The following is a 22,802-nucleotide window of genomic DNA, read 5'->3' as shown; positions in this document are numbered from 1 at the left end:
AATATTTGGGTTTGTAACTGCACCCCACAGGCCTCTTGGCTCCCCCCAAAATTCAAAATTATTCAAAATGCTTTTGTCGAAGTAGCAAATTCAGTCCTAAAATAAGATCAACTCACATTTGCACCTCCAGATTTTTATTTATGAAGTGTTGCCATAGGAAGCCAATATGTACATTTTAAATCAGTCCCGTTGAATCCAAAGACCAGCCATAGCAAGTAGGGTTGTGTAGCTATATCTGGAAAAGAAAAATAATTTTCAGTTTGTCCCCTTACACATGTGGGTGCCCACTACATACATGGACCACACACAGACTTGCCCTTGTCCTAGAATTCAGCAAATAAGCATGGGTTTTGTACCAGGTAGGTGTTTTCGGTTTGTATGTTTGTTTTGGAGAAAGGAGGAAATTTTAGATCCTTGGTACTAGAATAATCAGCAGTCAACGGCTTGTGAAAGTAAAGTCAAACTTCTCATTCAGCAGGTGTGGCTACATCAAACTGCTAAATTTGTCAAAAGGTTTCTGGATCCAGGTGGTGGGCCATTGTCTTGGACTGTTGCCTATGCCTGTGGCAGGATCAAGAACAGAATTGAAAGGCAAAGTGTCCTCATCTCCACACCAGCCTTGCGGGTCTGTGATCACGGGGTTCATTTTTATGGTTTCAGAGTCTGGGAGAAATACTTTGCCCAAAATTCAGTGTAGAATTTGTTGTTGTTTAGTCGTGTCCGACTCTTCGTGACCCCATGGACCAGAGCACGCCAGGCACTCCTGTCTACCACTGCCTCCCACAGTTTGGTCAAACTCATGCTGGTAGCTTTGAGAACACTGTCCAACCATCTCGTCCTCTGTCGTCCCCTTCTCCTTGTGCCCTCCATCTTTCCCAGCATCAGGATCTTTTCCAGGGAGTCTTCTCTTCTCATGAGGTGGCCAAAGTATTGGAGCCTCAGCTTCAGGATCTGTCCTTCCAGTGAGCACTCAGGGCTGATTTCCTTAAGAATGGATAGGTTTGATCTTCTTGCAGTCCATGGGACTCTCAAGAGTCTCTTCCAGCACCATGTAGAATTAGACATGCTTAAATCTGAAGTGCAGACAGGTTAAATCTATTTGTCATCAGCAGAACCTAACTGCATATGTATTGCAGCACCAATTGTGGCCTAAGTTACTGATCTTGAAGACCGAAGGCATTATTTCGTCCTCCATACACAGCATCTTGTATATCATCTTGCTATAAGGCTGAGGCCTAAAGCTGAGTAGAATTTATGCTTTGCATGCAGAAGCGTTCCAGGTTTAATCAGAATTTCAAGGTAGGTCTACGTAAGGTAAGTTGGAGCACCCTGGATTGCCACAGGCAATCAGCAATACTGATAGATGCACAATTCTATATAAAAAAGTAACTTCTGTATATTGTTTATTGAAATTCCCCAAACATACCTTATATATCTGCGTTTCCGACTACTTTATTTGTTCAGGAGTGATTAACCAAGACTGGTCCAGCCACTGTGTAACCGTGGATTTCAGAACGCTGATCTGAAGTATGGCAAGTATAGTCAAATGTTCCTGGAATTAATGGGTGCATATTTACCAGGAAGTTTGAAAAGAGCTGGTGACCCCCCCCCCCATTCTTTAACAACAACATTGCACTGAAATTATGGGATAAGTCAAGTAACCTTACAATATATTAAAAGTTCAGCAGCTGGTTAATGGCCAGCATCTCCCGAGGTTTCAGTGGTGCACCTACCAAGCTTCCTTCCTTGTAAACATTGTCCTTCTGGAAGACCATTACCAGGCAGATGAAGGCAGGTGCTGACTTTTACAGTACAGTGGAAGTATACCTAGAAGGGAAAGAGAGAAATTAAAGGACCCTTATTTCAGATGGGCTTAGAAAATTGCAAGAATAAGTCCTACAGCTGAAAATGTTGTACCCAAGTGCTCTCATTCAACAAGCCTTATTTCTATGGAGAGGATCCCTTAATTGAACTAAAAAAAAGCAGCTTTATGAAAAGATGCTAGCTTTGTTGTAGTGGGATTTTACATTTTTGTTTCAAATAGCAATATGCTAAGTGTCAGCATTTAAAAAGTTGCTTAAAAGTGACACACTTCTGACCAGTGCTTGGATGACAACAGTACAGAGCAGTCCTGCGTAACTGTGATGCATCAAAACTCATTTTGTGTGCGAGAAGGTCCTCAATAAAAGCACCGATCAAGCCTAACCAACACAGCCCCTCTTGCATTCCAAGGCAAGGAGGTAGGGAACCATTAAAACAATTGAGTTCTCTGCATTTGACCTGATGGATCACAACTTGTGCAGGCCAGGTCTATGCCATTCAGAACTTTTAAGAGAAAAAGACCTACACAGACCTCCCATCAATGTTCACTAGCAAAGAGGGATGATGTCAGATGTTTGTGCCAATACTCTAGGGCTGCTTATTCTGTTTCCCCTGCATGACATCATTTGCACTGGCCCTTTGTGTGCCATTTCTGATTTTACTGAACTTCAGTAGGAGTTTGGCTTAAGCGGCTTTTGCCATATAGAATGGAATCCCAAAGAAACTAAAATTAAGTACTGCTCACTGGGTAACATTATCATGCACTTCCCACCCAATATATTTGAAAATGCGGGGTGGGACATTTGATTGGGAATGCACAGTACGTAATTAAGTGGTTAAGAGCGTAGACTCGTAATCTGGTGAACCGGGTTCTCTTCCCCGCTCCTCCACATGCAGCTGCTGGGCAACCTTGGGCTAGTCACACTTCTCTGAAGTCTCTCAGCCCCACTCACCTCACAGAGTGTTTGTTGTGGGGGAGGAAGGGAAAGGAGAATGTTAGCTGCTTTGAGACTCCCTCGGGTAGTGATAAAGCGGGACATCAAATCCAAACTCTTCCTCTTCTTCTTCTTAATTAGTCATGCTCAAGTAAAACTGAACCGATTGCCTCAACTATGGAAGTTGCACAATGAATATTTTCTAGTCCTGTCTGTTTCACTTGGATTGTACCTTTCTCAGAGGAAGAGTCTGAATCTGTATTCTCAGCCTTTTGAAGTGATTGGGATATTTCACTCTGTCACTTTTAGTAACTGGGCTGAAGCTCACAGATCCACTGTCTTTGCTCTCGCATCTGTTTGAGAGAGGAGACATAAGAGCTATTAGTCCACGAAGCTTGATTAATACGGTTATAGAACAGTTGTTTAGAGCCACTTGCCCATCTTCAATGATGCTCCATTGGGGAATGGCGCCAAACTCTTCAGACCCAGCCATCCAGCAGTTATCCAAGAACAGTTCAACACCAGGAGCTTCGTCTTTTAGTTCGACTTCAAGATAAACAGGTTCCCTTGAGTATTTGAGAGCTACCGAATGCTGCCCATAGGTTTCTGTGAAAGATTCATCTGCCAACAGCAAGAGCAATAAAGAGAAGGAGATCATTATTTTTAAAGCAATTGGTATATTCAGTTTTAGTTCTAGTACAGCTCTCCTTCTCCCTTTAGGAAAATGTTACCTTTGAAGATGCTTGAGGTGATATGTAGAACTTGCCTTGCTCTTCTAGGGCCTATAGGAGAAGAAAGTATTTAATAATTATTCTCTTACATACACACACACACACACACACACACACACACACAAAATGAAGTTACATACTTCCAGGTTTTTGCATTTTACAAGATTGCTTACCTGCTACATTTGTCCTAGTCATCATTGTGCCATAGCCAGTAGGAAGAGTTCTAGAAGAGGAGGAGGAGCCATAGATCACAGCACTTTGCATGAGTGTTTCTTTGATTGGGTAGTAGCACAAGATAGTCAGCCTGCAACAGAGGGACATTTCTTAGATACTAGAGTAGTGCTGGTTTCATCTTTTTTTAAAAAGTAACTCCTACCTGTATGCTGGATCTCTTGTGATAGTTGGTGGTCCCTGTGCTGGAAGAGTCTCTTTTTCAAATAATAATTCATTTTCATAAATAAGGTGATCACCTTCAAACTGTCGGGAAAAAATATTTCAGGTTCATCATGCTCGGAAAGAGCACACTTTCCCCCTTCTGTTCTCCACACCCTTCGCCCAAGGACTAACCCTTAGTGAAGTGCCACAAGTAGAAACATGAAACTGGAAGAAGACTTGTTCCTTTGTAAACTCCTTAGGCCTACAGGTGCTGTCCTTCAGCCTAGTTTTGCCCATGTCAATGGATGGCACAGTCTTCATGAGAGCAGAGACGGTTACTGTTCCATTAGGGTAGCACACTAAGAAAAGCCCATGACAATAAACCAGATCATAAGAATCATTGAATATTTACAGATAAATTGTAAACAGATAAAAACATTAGCAGGATTATTGTAATAACCTGCACTTTTATGAGAGTATATATTTACAGTACATAATTAAATGAACAAGTTAAATGAATTTGGATCTCCAGAAGATACTAAAAAATAAATTTAGGGAACTGCAAGAAAGTCAAATTTTGGAATGTGAAATGTATAAATTTGAAAAGTATAAATAAAAAACTTTTTTAAAAAAAGATCATAAGACATCTCCACATTGTTTTAGTGATAAACTGGACTGGAATATAGCTCACCTATGAATTGTGAAGAGTGAAAATTGCATCTAACAGAGAAGATATCCAAAGTCTCCATAGTGCTTGTTTTCTTCAGAAGAAGATCAAACCTGGCTCGAATTCTCTCAAATGACACTTCCTTTAAACATGATAAGAAATGTATCTATAAGGATAACTTCATTTATATGTTCTAGCATTAGTTAAAAATTATGCATTCGAGCCATCATCTCATCAACCAAAATAAATTAAAAGCCCATCATCAGTTAAAACCCATATGACTAACTGTGGCGTTTGCCTGTTCGTTTAGAAAATGTCTGTATGGGGGGGGGAGAGAAAGGGTTAAAATGTAGACCAATAGGAAAGTCGGAGGCGGAGCCTACTTGATTATAAATGGGCTGAGCCTGAGGTTTGAGTTAGTTGTTGGTGGGTAGTAGGTTGGTTTTAGTGGGTTGGTTGGTTGGGAAAGGCAGTTGGAAAAGAAGATGGCAGGCAGTTGGAAATAGACAGTTAGTGCAGTGGGTTCTTGTTTGAGGGGAGGTAGAAGAGATAGAGGCAGGATGAAAAGACTAAAAAGGTAAAGAGTAACAACATTTGGAATGCAGTTAAAGTTTGTTTGTGTCTGCAATAAACTACACTCTTCTTTGTTAACTTGAGGACCTGACTGAGGCTAAGTGATTTACCAGGGAGGACCTGGTTTGTGGCAGCAGATTAGTGGTGTATGGGTCAATAGTCCATGAGACAACCGGGGGCTCCGTACAAACGCCACACTAATCAGCTAGGATTGCTTTGAAAGGATAATCGCCCTAGCTTACACAGTCCTGTGAATACCCCTTTCTCCATACCTAGAACCTGTGCATGGCCCACCCCTATCATCTGAGGCACGGTCCACCCTCCCTTGGCATCCATACTTCGACACATATCCTTGCAGAAGAAAAACCTATGGGGAACCTGTGGACTTTCAGGTGATTTTGGATTACAGCTCCCTATCATCTCTATTAACCCTGCTAGTTGGGGTCTGATAGAACTTGCCACATCTGGAGTTTTGCTGGCTCCCCATCCCTAGAAAATCACATTAGTTATATCACTGCTTTCCCCATCAAGTAAGATAAGGAAGCTTTAGGAACCAAGGCCTTCATGTTGTATACCTCATAAATAATCCCAACAGCAAAGAGAGGCACTTGCAATATTAGATGAGTATCATTTGTAGTAACAAAATACCCATCTGCGAGGGCAGTGGCTTGAGTTAGTGGCTTACTGCCTATATATAGGCTCCAGTATTTGTATAGGCCTGCAATCGGAACAGCTAAATACATGTTCTCTTTGTCGCAGTACCCAATGCCTTCTGGTAGTTCTGTAAAGGAAAAAAGAAAGTTGCTAAGTGAATGTTGTTGTTGTTTTTTGAAAAAAGCTATATGAAAATATAGCATCTCATGAGGCTTCTGACAGAAGTGGCTTAACATTGAATTGCCTGACAGGTAGGGACACCAGAAACTGCTTCTCTGTTGGGTAACTGTTCTCCATTTGGTTGCAAATATAAAGAGTATCAATATCAGGGATGGGTAACCTGGTGTCTTTCAGATGTTGTTGGGACCCCTAACTCCCTTTGGCCCCAGCCAGCATGGCCAATAGAGTTGAAGTCCCTCAACATCTGGAAGGCCACAGATTTCCCACAGTTTATCTGCATACTTGGTCTTCCAACTGGTGGTACATAGTCAAATTTGGGTTGTGCCCTAGATGGTTTACACTTTAAAAAATGTGATTAAATAATGTATATAAAAATAAAAATGGAGGAGTCATGGAGTGAGAGAAAAGAAAAGTAAAAGTAGAAGTAGATTCTTTGTTTCAAATTAGCATTGATGGTGGAACCCAGAGCCCTAAAGAAGACTGCTATCATACAGTTTGGGGTTACGTATTGCAAATATTTGCCTCTCCTTTGGATAACGAGACCTCTTTAGGACATGCTATGAGAGTTTTAAACTCTTAAAAAACAAAGAAAGAAAATCTATCCAGACAGTTTACTGGCTCATCTACTCAGTTTCACACAGATTTCATTGCTCCCAGTGGTTTATATTTCTAGAGGATACAATAGGAATTGTCTAGCTATCGTGCATGCAACTTAAACAAGCCATTCAGGACTTATAACTTTGTCAGTTTAGACAAAACAACTTACCAACATCTGCAATTATGCATTCTATGTCGGCAGGGTGGTGATACAACTTCAGCTGAGGTCCCACATTCAGAGTGTAGTTCACATGAAGGTGATACTTGGTTTCATTTTTGTTCACATACTTTAAACAAGTTTTATAAAACCCATGAAGAGAGAGAATTTGACTGCATTAGCTTAATCAGAACGGATTTTCAGGGCAATAGTCACATTATGCCAAAATCAATTTGGAAGGATGACAATAGAAAGATCTCTAGTGCTGCACAGATGTTTTTCTCCCCACCACCATATCCTAGGTATGAACTTCTCCCACATGTACCTTCATATTAGCTTTCAACACCACTTCCCAACAATATTTTACCATAAGATGCTAGAAAGCACAAGATCAAACTTATTGAGGCAAAAGTTTCCCAATACTCTCAATACTTTGAGTGGTCAATGCAGGGAAACACATGCATATTTGACAAGATCAAGTTAATTATATGCACATTAGTATGGTTAGAGTTAGTGTCTAATTCCGGGATCAAGAAAATACATGCATAAGGAGACTCAGATAGCTTTTGTATCCAACCTACCAGTAGCTCAACCATTGTGTGTGTACAATGCTTGCCCCAGTGAGATATCATGCCTAGCTGCCTTACCTCTCTTAAGATGTTGGGATCGTCAAAAGGTACTACCAGTTGAAAGCCTATTGTTCCATTGGGGAAGTGAATGTCAGAGATCTTGTAACCCCTTTGCTGTGCTTCCTTACGGGATAGCTGTTCCTCTCCTATTTTAAGTGCTACCAGAATGACATCATGAAGGAAGACCCCCAAGGTTACATCAAAGAGTCGTGTTTCTGGAACAGTGTCTGTGTTAAGACAAAAGCATTTTGTCACTGGGAAGGCATGAAAATTAGAACAGTGTTCTTCAGCCTAAGGCACCCAGGTGTTTGTTGGAGATCATGGGAATTTTGGTCCAAGAATATCCGAGGACTCAAAAGTTTTAAGAACAGTGCATTAGAACACTATAAAAAAACTCCTTCCAGTAGCACCTTAGAGACCAAATAAGTTTGTTATTGGTATGAGCTTTCGTGTGCATGCACACTTCTTCAGATACATGCACATGAAAGCTCATACCAATAACAGTTTGTCTCTAAGGTGCTACTGGAAGGATTTTTTAAATTTTGTTTCGACTATGGCAGACCAACACAGCTACCTACCTGCAACTAGAATATTAGAACACAGTTTGTTTCCTGTGGTCTCCACTTTGAAAATAAACTCTCAGGAGAATTTACCACTAGTTTACTCTCATTTAAGAATGTGACTGGGGGCGTGGGGAGAGAGAATTCAAGTTTCTGTAAACTGATCTACATGTTTTTTGTAACTAGATGATGGAAGTCAACTGGTATCCACAGGTAATAACTGGTAGGTTTAGTAAACTGACTCCCAAAATCTTTCCATGCAGAAGAAAGGGTCTTCTTTAAGGATCTATATTCTGCCCATGTGTTGTTGGATCTATTTTGCAAAGGAACCTACAAAATAAACTTGTTCAATAAGAAATTGGGATCTTAGTCTTCTCCCTCCAACAAGACCCTTTACCGCAGAATTGTTTTCTTCACCTTTGAGACAAAAAAGCTACAAGCCATGCATTTACATGCTTCCACATACCATCTTTGAGTTAATATTAGGACCCAGGACTAGGGGATTAGATCCCAAATGGTAAATTAAGATTTTATTTAAAAAAAAACCCCAGCAGAGGAACTAATGAAAGTACATTCATCTCTTAATAAAAAAACAAAAACAAAATACTTTATCAATAAGGCACAGCTTTGTACAACGACCCAGCAGCAATCCTATGTTTTACATATAACTGAAAAGTAGATGCATCTTAGCCCCACTTACTATTGACTACTCTTGGTATTCTAGGCATGAAGGGTGTGGTGATTTGCTTAATCACAGTGTACTTGGTCAAGTGCCAATCTGTATCTGTCCAGGTATGCTCCAATAATAAGTCAATGCTATATACTGCCCCATAGACACCATTGGATACAGTGCTCTACAAGAGGGAAAAAAGTGTTAAGGAAAGTAGATTCATTTAGACCGGGCATGGCCAAACTTGACCCTCCAGATGTTTTGGGACTACAACTCCCATTATCCCTAGTTAACAGGACCAGTGGTCAGGAATGATGGAAACTGTAGTCCAAAATCATCTGGAGGGCTAAGTTAGGCCATGCCTGATTTAGACGAACAGCAGTGAAAACCACCTGTACAGTTAAGTAGTTATATGCCCCTGAACTCAAAACATACAGGGTTTGTATCTTCCCACATTCTGTTCTGCAGTGCTTAAATGCATCTATCATTGTCCCGAATAACAGAAGTTTAACACTTTATATTTATTGACTTCAAAGCTTGCCCCATCCAGAGGGTTCTAGATAGATTGACAGTACATGATACTGTCAAAAGCTATTCTGAATAGAAATACCGTACATCACACTGCTTTCTGAAGGCAGGCTCAGAAAACTCTAGAGGAAGGGCACTCCAGAGTTAAAAAGCAGCCATCAAGAATGTCTTTACACACCTTTATAAAAATCTGATTTGGTGCATAGATATATTTAAGAGGACTCATGTCACCCTTATTTGATTTCTCAGGTATGATGATTTCAACCATCTAAGGCTTCATAACACTTCAATGGCAATATGAAGTCAACATGAACACACTAATCTTTCTGTCGCAAGGTTTTAGTGACCTCATTCCTTCAGAGACCCAAAAGGCAGGTCACAGTGTTGTACATAAGCAGAAGTTTCATGGGGCGAGTTTATACAGTTTTCTAGTTTGTAAACCCATATCATGAGGCCTCAGAGTTCACCTACATATGCAGAACAAGTCAGGAGACAGGCCTACCCTATGCCAGCTGGGTTGATTGCAATATCTATATGCAAAGGAAATAAGTAGTTGGGTTTTGCTTTGCTGCAGTGCTGATCTAACAGCTGACTGAATTAATGGAAACTTCCTTTGCATTTTTTTTTGGGTATACCAACTTGAGTCTGCTTCCATATTGTTTGATTTTATTAAAATCACATTTACCTTTAACCTGCCCCCAGACGCTCCAATTGGGATAGTAGTTACAATGTGTGTGTTGTTACGATCCAGCGTATAACCGAAATGTTCAGGATTCTCTATTCTTTGCCCATCGACTGCCATTGATATATTATGGGATGTAAAGGCGGGTTCTTGAAGGACCAATCGGGGGACCATACTTGGCACAGTCCATACTATGGCAACATCCGTAAAGCTGGTACCATCTACCGATTAGTAAGACTCAGATCAGTGCTTGACAAAAAACAGGCAAGATCACCAGGAGGTAACATTTTAATGTTTGTGAATCACCTTGTAACACCACCCATGCACATACTGGCCAAATCTTATTTTAAGACCTAGTACTAATACATGCATTATTATTATTATTATTATTATTTATGAACACAGTAGGCATACAACTCAAGTTGCTGTAGGTCCTGGCTTGTATTAACATTCATGTAACAGTTTCCCAGAAAACTGGCTTTCTGCCAGGTAGATACATACACAGCAACATGAGGAATGTAATAGATTTACTAGAACACCAAGAAGAAAGCTCAGACAAAAAGGCTGCTTTAATATCAAGAGATGCGGAAAAGGCATTTGACCAGGTGTCATGGGACTTCATGAAAAGGGTCATAAAGGAAACAGTTTCCCAGAAAGGATCAGGTCACATTGGATTGTAGGAATGAACTATGCTTTTTTAGGGAAAGGGAAGGGAGGTACTCACCAACTGGGCATGACACTGTGGTGTCAATCAACAGAAGCAGCCATCTTTGTCTGTACATGGAAGTGGAGCTGATTGTGCTCATAGTGACCCCATTAGCCTATTGAAAAAACATTTGGTAAAGTTTTATTAGTCCAGCTGGAATATGAGACCTATCTGAGCAATGCCATCTTCTTCCTAGGAGGATTAACTCACCACTGAATGTTCTGTTTCATTTGTGGAGTAGGGAGACCTGAGGAACACTCTCGACAGCGTATTATTGAAACTGTAGCCAAGCTTGTCAGCGTCACTCACCAATGTTTTCTTTCTCCCCGAAGGAGAATAGAATATCAGCTGCCATATCTGATACAGAACTTTTCGTGCCTAAAAAAAAAAAGGGGGGGGGGAGTGTATTAGGCTGATAAGCATTTTCAAGCGGCTTAAGCTTCAGAACAAAAATGAGCAATTTTTCAATTTCATTACAAGCTTTTAAAGAATGTTATGCAAGGTCTAGACTTCAGTACAAATCTTCAACCAGCCATAAAATCCACCGGCATTCATGAACTAGATATATTCCAGAGGAATACCCAACTATTTCTATATTAGTAAAGTGTGATGGGTACTTTTTTGTCAGTGGGTTTGAAGTGCCGTAGATTTTTGTAAGCTAGGAACATAAAAGGGGGGCTGCTATCTAGTTATGGCTGCAGATCCACCATGCAGAATGGAGATATTCCTCTCAGTGGGCACTTTGAGGTTTTGGAGAAACTATGCCATGACCAGAATTGATGCGATTTGTCGTAGCAGACAAAATACTACATGTTGCCCAGTGAAACTTGGGTTTGAATTCCTGCTACCTCACTAGGTGACTTTGAACCAGTAATTCTATCTCAGTCTAACTTACCTTACTGTTGTGAGGATGAAGTTTTAACAACTCCCCTTCCCTTTTTAATAAATTAAAAAATCCAAAACCACTACTTCAAGTTCCTTTGGTGGACCAGAAATAATGACTGCACTTGGCTCTGCATTCTATTATACAGTGGTACCTCGGGTTAAGTACTTAATTCGTTCCGGAGGTCCGTTCTTAAGCTGAAACTATTCTTAACCTGAAGCACCACTTTAGCTAATAGGGCCTCCTGCTGCTGCTGCGTCGCTGGGGCACGATTTCTGTTCTCATCCTGAAGCAAAGTTCTTAAGCCGAGGTACTATTTCTGGGTTAGCGGAGTCTGTAACCTGAAGCGTATGTAACCTGAAGTGTATGTAACCCAAGGTACTACTGTATATACATAGGATGGAGAGCTTATTCCAAACCATTTCTTTCAGAGGGAGAAAGGGGCAGAGAGATTTCAACTGATATTTCATTGGATTTAAATTTAAGTTTTTCTGTTTTTGAATTGCCATAAGTCAACTCTAGAGTGTTTCTTACCATGAAAGGTAGGTAATAAAACTTACAAAAACCAGCATATCATATACTTTCCCCCTCTTACCTCAGGCAATGCAGACATCCATTCTGCAGTCTCATAATCCGAAATCACAGGGACATCGGTTTTCACTGATACCTTGAAATGAGATTATACTTATTTATAGAATGTTCAACAGGTTATGAGGTCCAGATTTGTTCAGTTTCCTTATTTTAGAGAACTTAAGTTTCCAATGTTTTTATTTGTTGTGCAAAGGAGGAAGGCTGCTCACATCCTGTACATGGCAGGATCATTGGTAGCACAATTCATTCTTTTTATATATATGTATAATTTTTTAATTAGATTTTACAATTTAATATTCAACACATTTATCATATAAGAGAAAAGAAAAGAAAATTCCCCTTACCCTGTGACTTTCCTCAATTTCCCTTTCTGCTTCTTTAAATATTTGCTACTTCTGCTTAATTTTTGTCTTATTTTGATAATCTTTTAGCTAAATGCTCTTATATTCTTATCATTTTTATACCAACTCATTCTTATGAAGCATATCAAACCATTTCTTACCTCCATGTAATTCTCTTCACACAGAATTTCCCTTGGAGCCCATGTGGGGTAGGAGCAGCGCATAGGGTGTTGGTAGTTTGTAGCTGCCCTCAGGTCTTGGAATAATGACACTCTGATGTTTAAAGTAAGAGAGAACTTTTCATCCATCTGCAATCATTTGGGATATTGGTTTGGGAAGAAAACACTGAATTTAGTGACAGAGATGCATTCCCCCCCCCACCAAAGTGCTTAATAAAGCCAGAGTGATGATCTATACAAGTTTGCTGCATTTACTATCAGTTGTGCCATTGTAGTTTACATCTTCAAGGAGGAGATAATATCTGAGGAGAACACTGAGCTTCTATAGATTTTGTCACTGAGCATCACTTGGGGCAGATTCTGCTGCTGCTTCTGCTGTTCTCTTGCAAAACCCAACCCAGAGCTTTTCACAGAGAATCTGACATAGCTGGTTCCTTAAAATAACTTAATTTAATGCTAGCCAGAGTTGTTTTCTCATTGCCTCCACATCTATGGCCTTTCATTAGGATATTTTTAAAATGTCTGACGTTTTATTGTATTTTTAATATTTTGTTGGAAGCCGCCCAGAGTGCCTGGGGAAACCCAGTCAGATGGGCAGGGTATGTATGTATGTATGTATGTATGTATGTATGAATAAATAATAGTCCCAGCTTCCCCCATCACACATTTCTCTTGACAGTCAAAACACAAATGTGTGTGGGTTAGCATGCTTGGGCAGCAGAACACCTATAACAAATAGTTCCTTGTTACAAAATCCTGAAGTATGGAGTGTTCCTATTCAGTAGTCAAGCACATCATTGATGGCTCTTTTCCTGGATATTCCATTTCATATCTCTCTTCACACTTCTCCCTTTTCAAAATTATATGTTTGCTGAGCTCACTTAGTCCTCATGGTTTGGGAGTACCCCTCTTTAGGTTTATTTTGCCTGATTTTTTTCTCTTTTCATTTTCAGCTGATTTTCCTCACCTGTTTGAATGGCTCCATTTTGTCAACATTGGGCCCAGCACTAAATTGTATGAAAAGAAGAATGATTTATTCTGCTTTTCTGCACATGCAACTTCAAAATTACCAGCTGGATTTATCTATAGGAAGTGTGGAGGACTGGTATCCACAAAGATAGCAATCATGTTGTCTCTCAGTACTAGTTGCTTCCCTGGGTATCCAGGAAGAGAAAGACTCTTGCCCATCTCATGACATTTGTCATTGTGTGATCCAAAACTGGGTGTCTTCCGGATAAAAAATATTTGAGCAACTGCATGGAGATTATAAAGCGTGGCTGTTATCCTGCACATTCCACGGTAGTTTTCTGTCACTTTTCTTGCCTCAATAAACTAAAATATTTTATCATTATTTTTTGCATGGGGGAGCAGATTTGTTTTGCAAGAGCACCATTGCTAATTTATTGCAAGGTACAGTATCCACTTTCTTTGCAATGGGATATGATGTTGCACTCCTGTGTCAGCATCTCCTCAAATGTGTGAGAGATCTTTGCAAAGTGTGGAAGCCTGGAAGTGCATCTGGTATTTTTTAGCATAATACGTACACAGAGGGCAGGCGAAAAGGAGGAAAAAAGCACAGGTGGTGTACTCATTACTTAGTGACTGTAATGTTTGGGGGGATAGGGACGCAGGTGGTGCTGTGGGTTAAACCACAGAGCCTAGGACTTGCCGATCAGAAGGTCGGCGGTTCGAATCCCCGCGATGGGGTGAGCTCCCGTTGCTCAGTCCCTGCTCCTGCCAACCTAGCAGTTCAAAAGCACGTCAAAGTGCAAGTAGATAAATAGGTACCGCTCTGGCAGGAAGGTAAACAGCGTTTCCGTGTGCTGCTCTGGTTTGCCAGAAGTGGCTTAGTCATGCTGGCCACATGACCCGGAAGCTGTATGCCGGCTCCCTCGGGCAATTAAGCAAGATGAGTGCCACAACCCCAGAGTTGGCCACGACTGGACCTAATGGTCAGGGGTCCCTTTACCTTTAGAGTGTTCTGTAACTAGTGCAGCAAAAAATAAATTTAAGCAGGCTTTCTGAAGTCAGGAAGGGACATAGGAATGCATTGAAGAAAGTCAGATGAACAAATAAGTAACAAGAAGAACACTCTACAGGCAAATCAGGATGAATGCACTGCTGAATTATGTCTAAGCTTACATGCAAACTTTGTTCAAATAAATCAAGATAAATACTCAGTGTTCATCCAGAAGGTCCCCAGTTGAGTAAGGGGAAATCCAGCATCTCTGGAAAATCAAATCCAGCCTCTGCTTCCCTTTCTCTACATCCAGCCTCCTTTGAGCTAGGGATCCTAGCGTTGCAAGACTCAAAAGCAGCTACCTCAATGTAAAACCAAAGATTAGACTGAATGAGGGGAGCTTTCAAAGTCAGGAGTCCCCGCCACAATTCTCAGAAGTTTCACAGATCAAATGTTTTGTTTCATTCTGGTAGGGTGCACCGAACAGTAATACTGCACATTAACCTTTCCTGCACTGCTGATATTGAGAGTATAGAATCAGAGCATTAGTTGGCCTCACCTCATTTATAACATGACAGCCAAGAAAAGAAGCCCGGAATATGGTATTACCCCACACATCATTTGACAGGACATAGCCACAGCGAGCTTCTAGCTCCTCGTCAAGCAGAACCGAGACACCAGAGGGATCTAGAGACACACACAACAGTGTTAGCTGCTAGTTTATTCTGGTCAAACAAGCCATCACAATTAAGAATGTGCTACCATCTTTAGAGATTTTCAGTGGAGTTTGGAGCCAACTGTTTATCCCAACAACATAGTTAATTGCTAAAAATAGCCTTCAAATGCAGTGTTCATGGCGCATGTCCTCTGGGTTGTGTGTGTGTGTGTGTGTGTGTGTTTGTTTTAAAAAAGAAGGTATTGGTTTAAGACAGATTATAATTTCAATTTAGCATACTTTTGTCATTGCAAGGCTTGAATAAGCAGGTTTTGGAAATGGGATTATGAATCCATCCCTTTCGCTTTCAAGGAAAAGTATCTGATGAAGATGGACACTAACAAACTTGGTTAACAGACAGACACACCCATCCTTTAAACACTTGCTCAAGTGTTATTTTAATGCAACTGAAGGGCTTGTAGTTTTCAGTTCAGTCTTCCTACCCACAGTATGAAGTTTTTCGCAATCAAGGTCACCCAGGAACCCAATCTGGCCATTAAACATTTCCCCTTCAGAAACTTATTACTTCATGGCTTCCCCCAGTAATTTATTAGAGCTCTGTCTGCAAGAAACTCAAGGAATACATGTAAATATAGATGGTAAATGAACTTTTCAGGTTAGAGCTACTGAATTCTCACTGAGAAAAACCTACGTCCTCTTGTAAACAGCTTAATTGGGTCACACTTGCTTCCAAGTAAGCCCCATTGATAGAATCTAGGGTTTCCCCAAGCTTGAGCCCCCAGTTGTTTTTGGACTACAAATCCCATCATCCTTGACCACTGGTCCTGCTATCTAGGGATGATGGGAGTTGTAGTCCAAAAAAACAAGTTAGGGAAACCCTGATATAATTGAATGATACTCCCAAAGGAACACACATAGGAGTAAGGCTGCAAGCATGAAGTGATACCCTCTTTATCTTTCCCCATGGATTACAGCTCACCAATTATTTCTACTGTGAAGAATTTGTCCTGAAGAAAGGACTTATCCAGCTTCACCCAAAACATACTGGAGGAACAGGTGCTCTCTATAAAACCTAAAAGGGATTAAAGGTTTTACAGTTACAATAATAATACAGTAATCACACAACACGAAGATACACAATTTTTAGAGTTCCCCTAGAGGGCAGGAAGCAACTGAGTCTTTTATCCAACCTGGAGGAGCAAATGCTGGTCCATTCCTCCCTACTCCAGACTGGAACCAGAGAAACAGCAGTAATATTCTATAAACAAGAGAGAGAGGAATTAACCATGTAAATAGATCAGACAAAACTGAGTAAGTGTGAGAGGAGGAGCTCTCTCTCAAAGCACTTTACCTGCAAAGCAGTTTTTCTGCCTTCTTCATGTTTCCAAAGGAGTGTAGTCCAAATAGTCGAAGTTCATCCAGTTCTTTTTATAGGATAGCTCCTCACTGACACAACACAGACCACAAACGAAACAGACATATTCTAAATGGTGGAATCCAATTGCGTCCCCTTTATAAAGAAAAACTGTCCCACAATTTCACTAAATTAGGGGCAGGTGCTCTAGCAGCAATTGTTAATCACCAGAAGGGGTGATGTCGATCTGTATGCAATCCCATGGGAGCCTTTTGGAGCAAAACCTGGGACCTAAAATCAATTGAACTCAATGAGATTTACTTTTGAGTAAATCTATTCAAGATCTGGGATGATTATTGAGGCTGCCTCACCCCTGCGATTCTGATAGCTGTCCCCAACACTTTCCCTTCCTTGCCACAGAAAAAGCCACCTGCTAAGTCCCCATTGTTAAAGGTACAGGACAAAATATTTTGGGTTAGTGCAGTGGTGGCTAAACTCAGCCCTCCAGATGTTTTGGGACTACAATTCCCATCATCCCTGACCACTGGTCCTGTTAGCTAGGGATGATGGGAGTTGTAGTCCCAAAACACCTGGAGGGCCGAGTTTGGCCGCCACTGGGCTAGTGTGTGGCTGGTTTCCGATGATCAGCAGTTTAAAAGCTAATCATTCTTCAGAGAAGTGGTCAGCTGCAGCCTCCAGCCATGTGGCTTAGCCTAACTTTGCCATTCCCCTGTGCTATCACATTTCTGATTTGTTAATAGGATTTGCTTCCCAATAAACACACGAAGCTGCAAACTGCAGTCCTAACCAGCCTGACTGCTTCATATTTACTCTGAAGTAAGTCCAACTGATTTCAACTGAACTTGTTGCCACCTGTCCTGCATAATACAGGATTGTCCCGTGTTTCAATGTAAAATGTAATGTCCTGTACTATTGATACAGTTTTGTCTTGTATTTCAGGTCTTCTCTCTCTTCCATGTTAGAGATCCGCTCCAAATGCATGTGTTCAAAAGGGTGTTTGAAAGGTCATGTATTTAAGCCAAGCACGGATAGATTTACAAATTCGTGTCTCTCTGTGTGTCAATTTCCAGAGGAGCTATCCCGTTAGGCTGCAATAAAATGTAATGGATTGCTTTGAAGACAATTTAGCACTAGATTTATTTATTTCTTAAAACACCCCCTGCAACCTCCCCACTCGGTCCTGTATTTTGCCAGACCAAAGGTGGCAACCCTACTCCCAGGTAAACATGCATAGGATTGCAGTTTTATTTGGAAGTAAACGAAATTGAATGAACCTTAATTCTGCATTCTTAAGTTCCCACTGCAATGTTGCATTACTAAGCATACCTGCCAGGAGTAGCGGCTACTCCTGTTGAAGCCGGAAACTTTCCTTCTCAGTACGCATGTTTTGATCTGGGATATTTATGGGTACCTTTTTGCCACCTAGATCTTCCTTGTGCAAGTTTATTTCCCTCTGAACTGGCAGTATCATTTCAAATGCTAACGTGTTGCAATGAGGTGCTTCAGGACCTTTGCCCTAATGTAGAATTACGCTATTTATAGGCCTGTGTTTGCAGAGAGGAAAAGGTACAGATAAATGAAGCTATATAATTAGGTATTTTTTTAAAAAAATAATAATACGACAACACCAAAACCACTGGGTGTTTTGTTTTTTTTAATCTTTCATGTTTGTGATCACTTTCCTAAACAATAGAACTTTGTGTGTTTTTCCCTGTATGGAAATTTAAAACATCTGGGTTTCTTTTTTTTTTTTGCAATATGAAATAGTAGTTATTTCATTCTTTTCTTTTCTTTTCTGTAGAAAAGCTGGCCTGCTCTAACTAAATACCAGCCCTGTGTCCATAATGAGTTACTATTAATATGTGGGAAAGGCAATTGTCCAAAGCCAGTGTAATGTCAAATAACTGGCAGAAGTATGCATTTTATTGCCTAAAAGTGACAAATAAAAATGTCAGGATTACAAAAACAATATTTGTTGGATGAGTAATGGTCCGTATAGATGTTCCCTACAGTCATTTGAACCAGCTAGAATAACCTTGTGGTTAAACACCAAGGCTAAGATCTTCTACAAAACTTTGGTTATTTGAATCCTGGAGGTTGTGTGAATACAAAGTAAGTACTGTATGGCTGTGTGATCACATGTTGGCTCAGGAGTTGAAACTGCTCGTTTTTATGAGTTTCATGAATGCTCGTGGGAAAACCTCTTAGGCAATGGGTTCAAATCCGAGCTGTGGGGACGGCCTGTGCCGCAAATGTATCGTTGTAAATTCACACTTGCAGTGCAATTCTGTCAGGGTCTGCTCAGATTTAAGCCCTGGCATCTTCTGTGGGGCTTACTCCCAGGTAAGTGTGAGGAGGAGCACAGCTGTAGAGTGAGCAAAGGCAAAGGCAGTCAGGGATCCCGTGTCTTTAATAATTGAGGGAATTTCAACAGGTGGAGTTTGTCAGAGACCATGAGTGAAAGACGGCTATTGTGCTCATGTCTGTTGGTGGTGTTCTCATTGACTTCTGGTTAGCTCCTGTGAGGGGAAAAAAATGGTGGACTAGATATGTCTTTGGGCCTCAGTGAAATTCCCTTTCCCATATGATAACAATTAAAAGTACAGAAGCCCTCTTTTGCCTCTACTCAGCCTATGTGTGAGAAAGCGCTTGAGGAATGCTACACTTTTTACTGTCTACCTTCCAAGCTGCTGTAAAGTGAGAGTAACACAACACTGACACCCTATCATTTCCCACCGTTTCCCACAAAGGCAGCTCATTCACCCTCGGACTGCATTGCGGTTCATCTCCACGGGATGTCTCCCTTCTCCACATTTGAGGCAAGCAATTTTCTCTCGCACGTGCACCTTCTTGTCATAACTGGAGACAAGTGAGTCTCGGTTTAAATAAACCTGAACTTGGAAGAATGCAAGTCAGGGTTATCTTTCGAACGGAGGTAAGTTTTTAAAGCAACATGGGGGTGAAACTCGCCTTAATTCATGGAATGTTCAGGCTTAAGGTTAGGATAATAATGTACCAGAGACAGACATTCTGACCTGTTTAAGAGCGACTCTTGGGAAACATTCGGCAGGTCAGGGTAAGTGGGTTATTTTTCTTGGCCTTTCTTTATTGCTGAGCTATCTTTTCTTTTTTCTTTTTCTTTTGGGGTGAGGAGAGACCTGAATACATGCAGCTTAAACTTTGAAAAACTTTGCGCTGAAACTTTGAAAAGAAGTGAAAATGAAACAAAAAAGTGTTGCGATACAGTGGTACCTCGGGTTAAGTACTTAATTCGTTCTGGAGGTTCGTTCTTAACCTGAAACTGTTCTTAACCTGAAGCACCACTTTAGCTAATGTACATTCATTCAAGGCACAAAGCTTGTTCCTGTGCTTTGTGCTCCTTCAAACTGGAAACAAGTCCCGCTGCATTTCTGGGGGGTTACTCTCCAAGTAAGTGTGTGCAGGATTGTTGCTTTAATGCAGTACATTTTCTGTTGGCAATTACCGGTGTCCTATGCATGAAGGAGGCTGTGAATTTGTATGCAGTTGAAATTTGTGTACGGTTTTGGTTTTAGCCGAGGGTGAGGTGTTTGAGAGAAACAGTGTGAGAGGGAGTGAATATAAAACTGTTGCCATTGCACACCCACCCACTATTCCAGTACATTGTTATTGCAGAGAAAAGCACACATATTTACATTATACCAAAAATATCCACAGCAGTTTAAATGATTTAAAAAATGCATTATATCCACAACAGCAAAGTCCACTAACACAATGCAACGCAAGCACATTAAGGCAGGCAGTTAGAATGATCACCTGTACAGTCTAATAGTGTGTTATTTCACAAGTCTTAATTAATTGGCTCCCAGTACGTTTCAAAGTGTTGGTGCTGACCTTTAAAGCCCTAAATGGCCTCAGCCCAGTAGACCTGAAGGAGTGCCTCCACCCCCATCTTTCAGCCCGGACACTGAGGTCCAGCTCCAAGGGCCTTCTGGCAGTTCCCTCACTGTAGGAAGTGAGGTTACAGGGAAGCAGACAGAGGGCCTTTTCGGTAGTGGCACCCGCCCTGTGGAATGCCCTCCCATCAGATGTCAAGGAAATAAACAACTATCTGATTCTTAGAAGACATCTGAAGGCAACCCTGTATTGGGAAGCTTTTTAAGGTTTTAACTTGTTTTTAATATTCTGTTGGGAGCCGCCCAGAGTGGTTGGGGAAACCCAGCCATTTGGGGGGGGGTATAAATAATAAATTATTATAATAATAATAATTATAATTCTTATTAATGTTAGCTGCACCCACAATGTATGCTGCTGCAGCATGGGTCACTTTCTCATTAGGTGCCAATCAGCAAAATGAATTAAAGCCCTGTAATAAAGCGTATGCTCTCCTTTTTTGAAACAATGCCTTTTCAAATATGAATACAGTGGTACCTCGGGTTAAGAACTTAATTTGTTCTGGAGGTCCATTCTTAACCTGAAACTGTTCTTAACCTGAGGTACCACTTTAGCTGCTAATGGGGCCTCCCGCTGCTGCCACACCACTGCAGCCGCACGATTTCTGTTCTCATCCTGAAGCAAAGTTCTTAATCTGAGGTACTATTTCTGGGTTAGCGGAGTCTGTAACCTGAAGTGTCTGTAACCCGAGGTACCACTGTAGTTCATCCATGTTCTTATTTGCTTCATAGGGGAATAGTTCTACGAGTGCTTCTGGTCAGTTCAAGAAATCTCAAGTTTGTTCAGCTTTGCTTCCTCCCCCTCAAAAAAGTGTTATGCAATTAATCAAGGGAATATTCCACACTGCTGGCAGGTACCTCATTCTCAGCATGGAAGTGTGGCAATGAAAGTGGAGAAAATGGGAAGAAGAGTCAGCATGTGAACATGCATGCTGTCAACTTACATACTTAGTTGCTGAGTTCACACTGCATGGAGCTCATTGGTTATCTTTCACTGCCACCTAATATTTTCCGGTGGGGATCTGATAACTATATCTGACCACACTTCCATACCCTTCAACATTTCTTTATACCCATCCATTGAGGTGCCAACTTGAATAAAATATTGTGGGGGACCAGGTAAGTCCTGCCCTGCATAATCGATCCCATGATGCAGTGCACACACATCATGGGAATGGGAATGTCCATCAACTTGGGGGGCAGCCCCCTCAAATATTTCATTCTGGGGGCTAAAGCCCCACAGCCCCTAGGAGTTTGCTCCTATGCCACCCAACTGACTGGCTTGCCCCAGCCACTCTGAGTGGCTTCCAACATATATAAAAACATAATAAAACTATACAGGGCTGCCTTCAGATGTCTTCTAAAGGTTGTATAGTTACTTATCTCCTTAGCTCAGGCTCAGACAATGCCATAACCTCCAACATTTCTCCAATGAAAATAGGGACCAGTGTGGCATAGTGGTTAAGAGCGGTAGACTCGTAATCTGGTGAACTAGGTTCGCTTCCCTGCTCCTCCACATGCAGCTGCTGGGTGACCTTGGGCTAGTCACACTTCTCTGAAGTCTCTCAGTCCCACTCACCTCACAGAGTGTTTGTTGTGGGGGAGGAAGGGAAAGGAGATTGTGAGCCGCTTTGAGACTCCGCAGGGTAGTGATAAAGCGGGATATCAAATCCAAACTCTAAGGAAAAGCGGGGCATTCTGGGATCAAATCAGAAACCAGGGCGGCTTCTGTAAATCTGGCATTGTCCCTGGAAGTGAAGTCTGCCCTTCTGATTAGATTTAACTCAATTGATCAGACACAATGGAGGCAGAGTTCTTGTAATTTTTAATAGATTTTTTTTTTAATAGATGTTTAGAAAAGGTGCGACTCCTGATTGTCTCTCCTCATTCTCTAGCTCTGTGTGGGCAATAAGCCTGCACCTATCTAAATTTCCTCTTTGAAAAAATGCACAAGCTCGGCTCTTTGCATTTTGGTCACCATGGGGAGGCCATACAGGGTTTTCGCCCCCAACACTTCACTGACTCCAATGTCAAAGGTCACTTGTCTGTGGCATGATGGGTAGTAGAAGCCCATTTTCATGCTGCAAAGACAACAGCATTTCACCCTCTCTGCTCACTGCAGTGGCGTAGCGTGGGTTGTCAGCACCCGGGGCAAGGCAAGTAATTTGCGCTCCCTAACCCGTGGATTTGTGCCCCCTAACCAGTGGATTTGCGCCCCCTAACCCTAACCCCCAGATGTTGCGCCTGGTGTGGCCGGCCCCCCCTGCACCCCCCACGCTACGCCACTGGCTCACTGTGTGTGCTATATCCCAGGAAAGAGTGAAGCAGGATTAACAAATTTCTACAGATCTAGATCACTGTATTATTTTTAAAAATTTGGTCAGTTTGCTTGCTGGCCTG

At 41.4% G+C, this 22,802-nt stretch overlaps 1 protein-coding gene and 1 long non-coding RNA gene across 3 annotated transcripts; one reads left to right on the top strand and one right to left on the bottom strand.

Moving 5' to 3' along the window:
- Window positions 1-117: 117 nt before the first annotated feature.
- Window positions 118-17,959, bottom strand: LOC310703292 (uncharacterized protein). The gene is made up of 24 exons (XM_083495559.1): window positions 17,797-17,959; window positions 16,447-16,541; window positions 16,286-16,353; window positions 16,075-16,167; window positions 14,979-15,106; window positions 12,442-12,588; window positions 11,944-12,015; window positions 10,676-10,843; window positions 10,484-10,580; window positions 9,763-9,980; window positions 8,580-8,733; window positions 7,338-7,546; window positions 6,703-6,820; window positions 5,678-5,883; window positions 4,554-4,671; window positions 4,055-4,221; window positions 3,864-3,964; window positions 3,661-3,791; window positions 3,488-3,538; window positions 3,194-3,377; window positions 2,989-3,109; window positions 1,734-1,827; window positions 1,427-1,552; window positions 118-235 (listed from the first exon to the last, which is right to left on the bottom strand). The coding sequence occupies exons 2-23, from the start codon at window positions 16,473-16,475 to the stop codon at window positions 1,461-1,463; spliced, it is 2,766 nt and encodes a 921-aa protein (XP_083351685.1). The 5' UTR covers window positions 16,476-16,541; window positions 17,797-17,959; the 3' UTR covers window positions 118-235; window positions 1,427-1,460.
- On the top strand, window positions 5,863-13,866 carry LOC310703454. 2 transcript variants are annotated; one of them, XR_014524139.1, is made up of 4 exons: window positions 5,863-6,007; window positions 8,066-8,102; window positions 12,466-12,565; window positions 13,413-13,866. It is a non-coding gene; the product is annotated as an uncharacterized lncRNA (long non-coding RNA). The 2 variants fall into 2 exon arrangements; XR_014524140.1 differs by lacking the exon at window positions 5,863-6,007 and having other exon boundaries at window positions 7,819-8,102.
- Window positions 17,960-22,802: the final 4,843 nt, after the last annotated feature.

Source organism: Podarcis liolepis (genome assembly GCF_965112155.1).
Source record: "Podarcis liolepis genome assembly, chromosome: 3".
Taxonomy (NCBI): domain Eukaryota; kingdom Metazoa; phylum Chordata; class Lepidosauria; order Squamata; family Lacertidae; genus Podarcis; species Podarcis liolepis.
The sequence above is the reverse complement of the archived record's forward strand: the minus strand, read 5'-3'. Positions and strand labels throughout refer to the sequence as shown.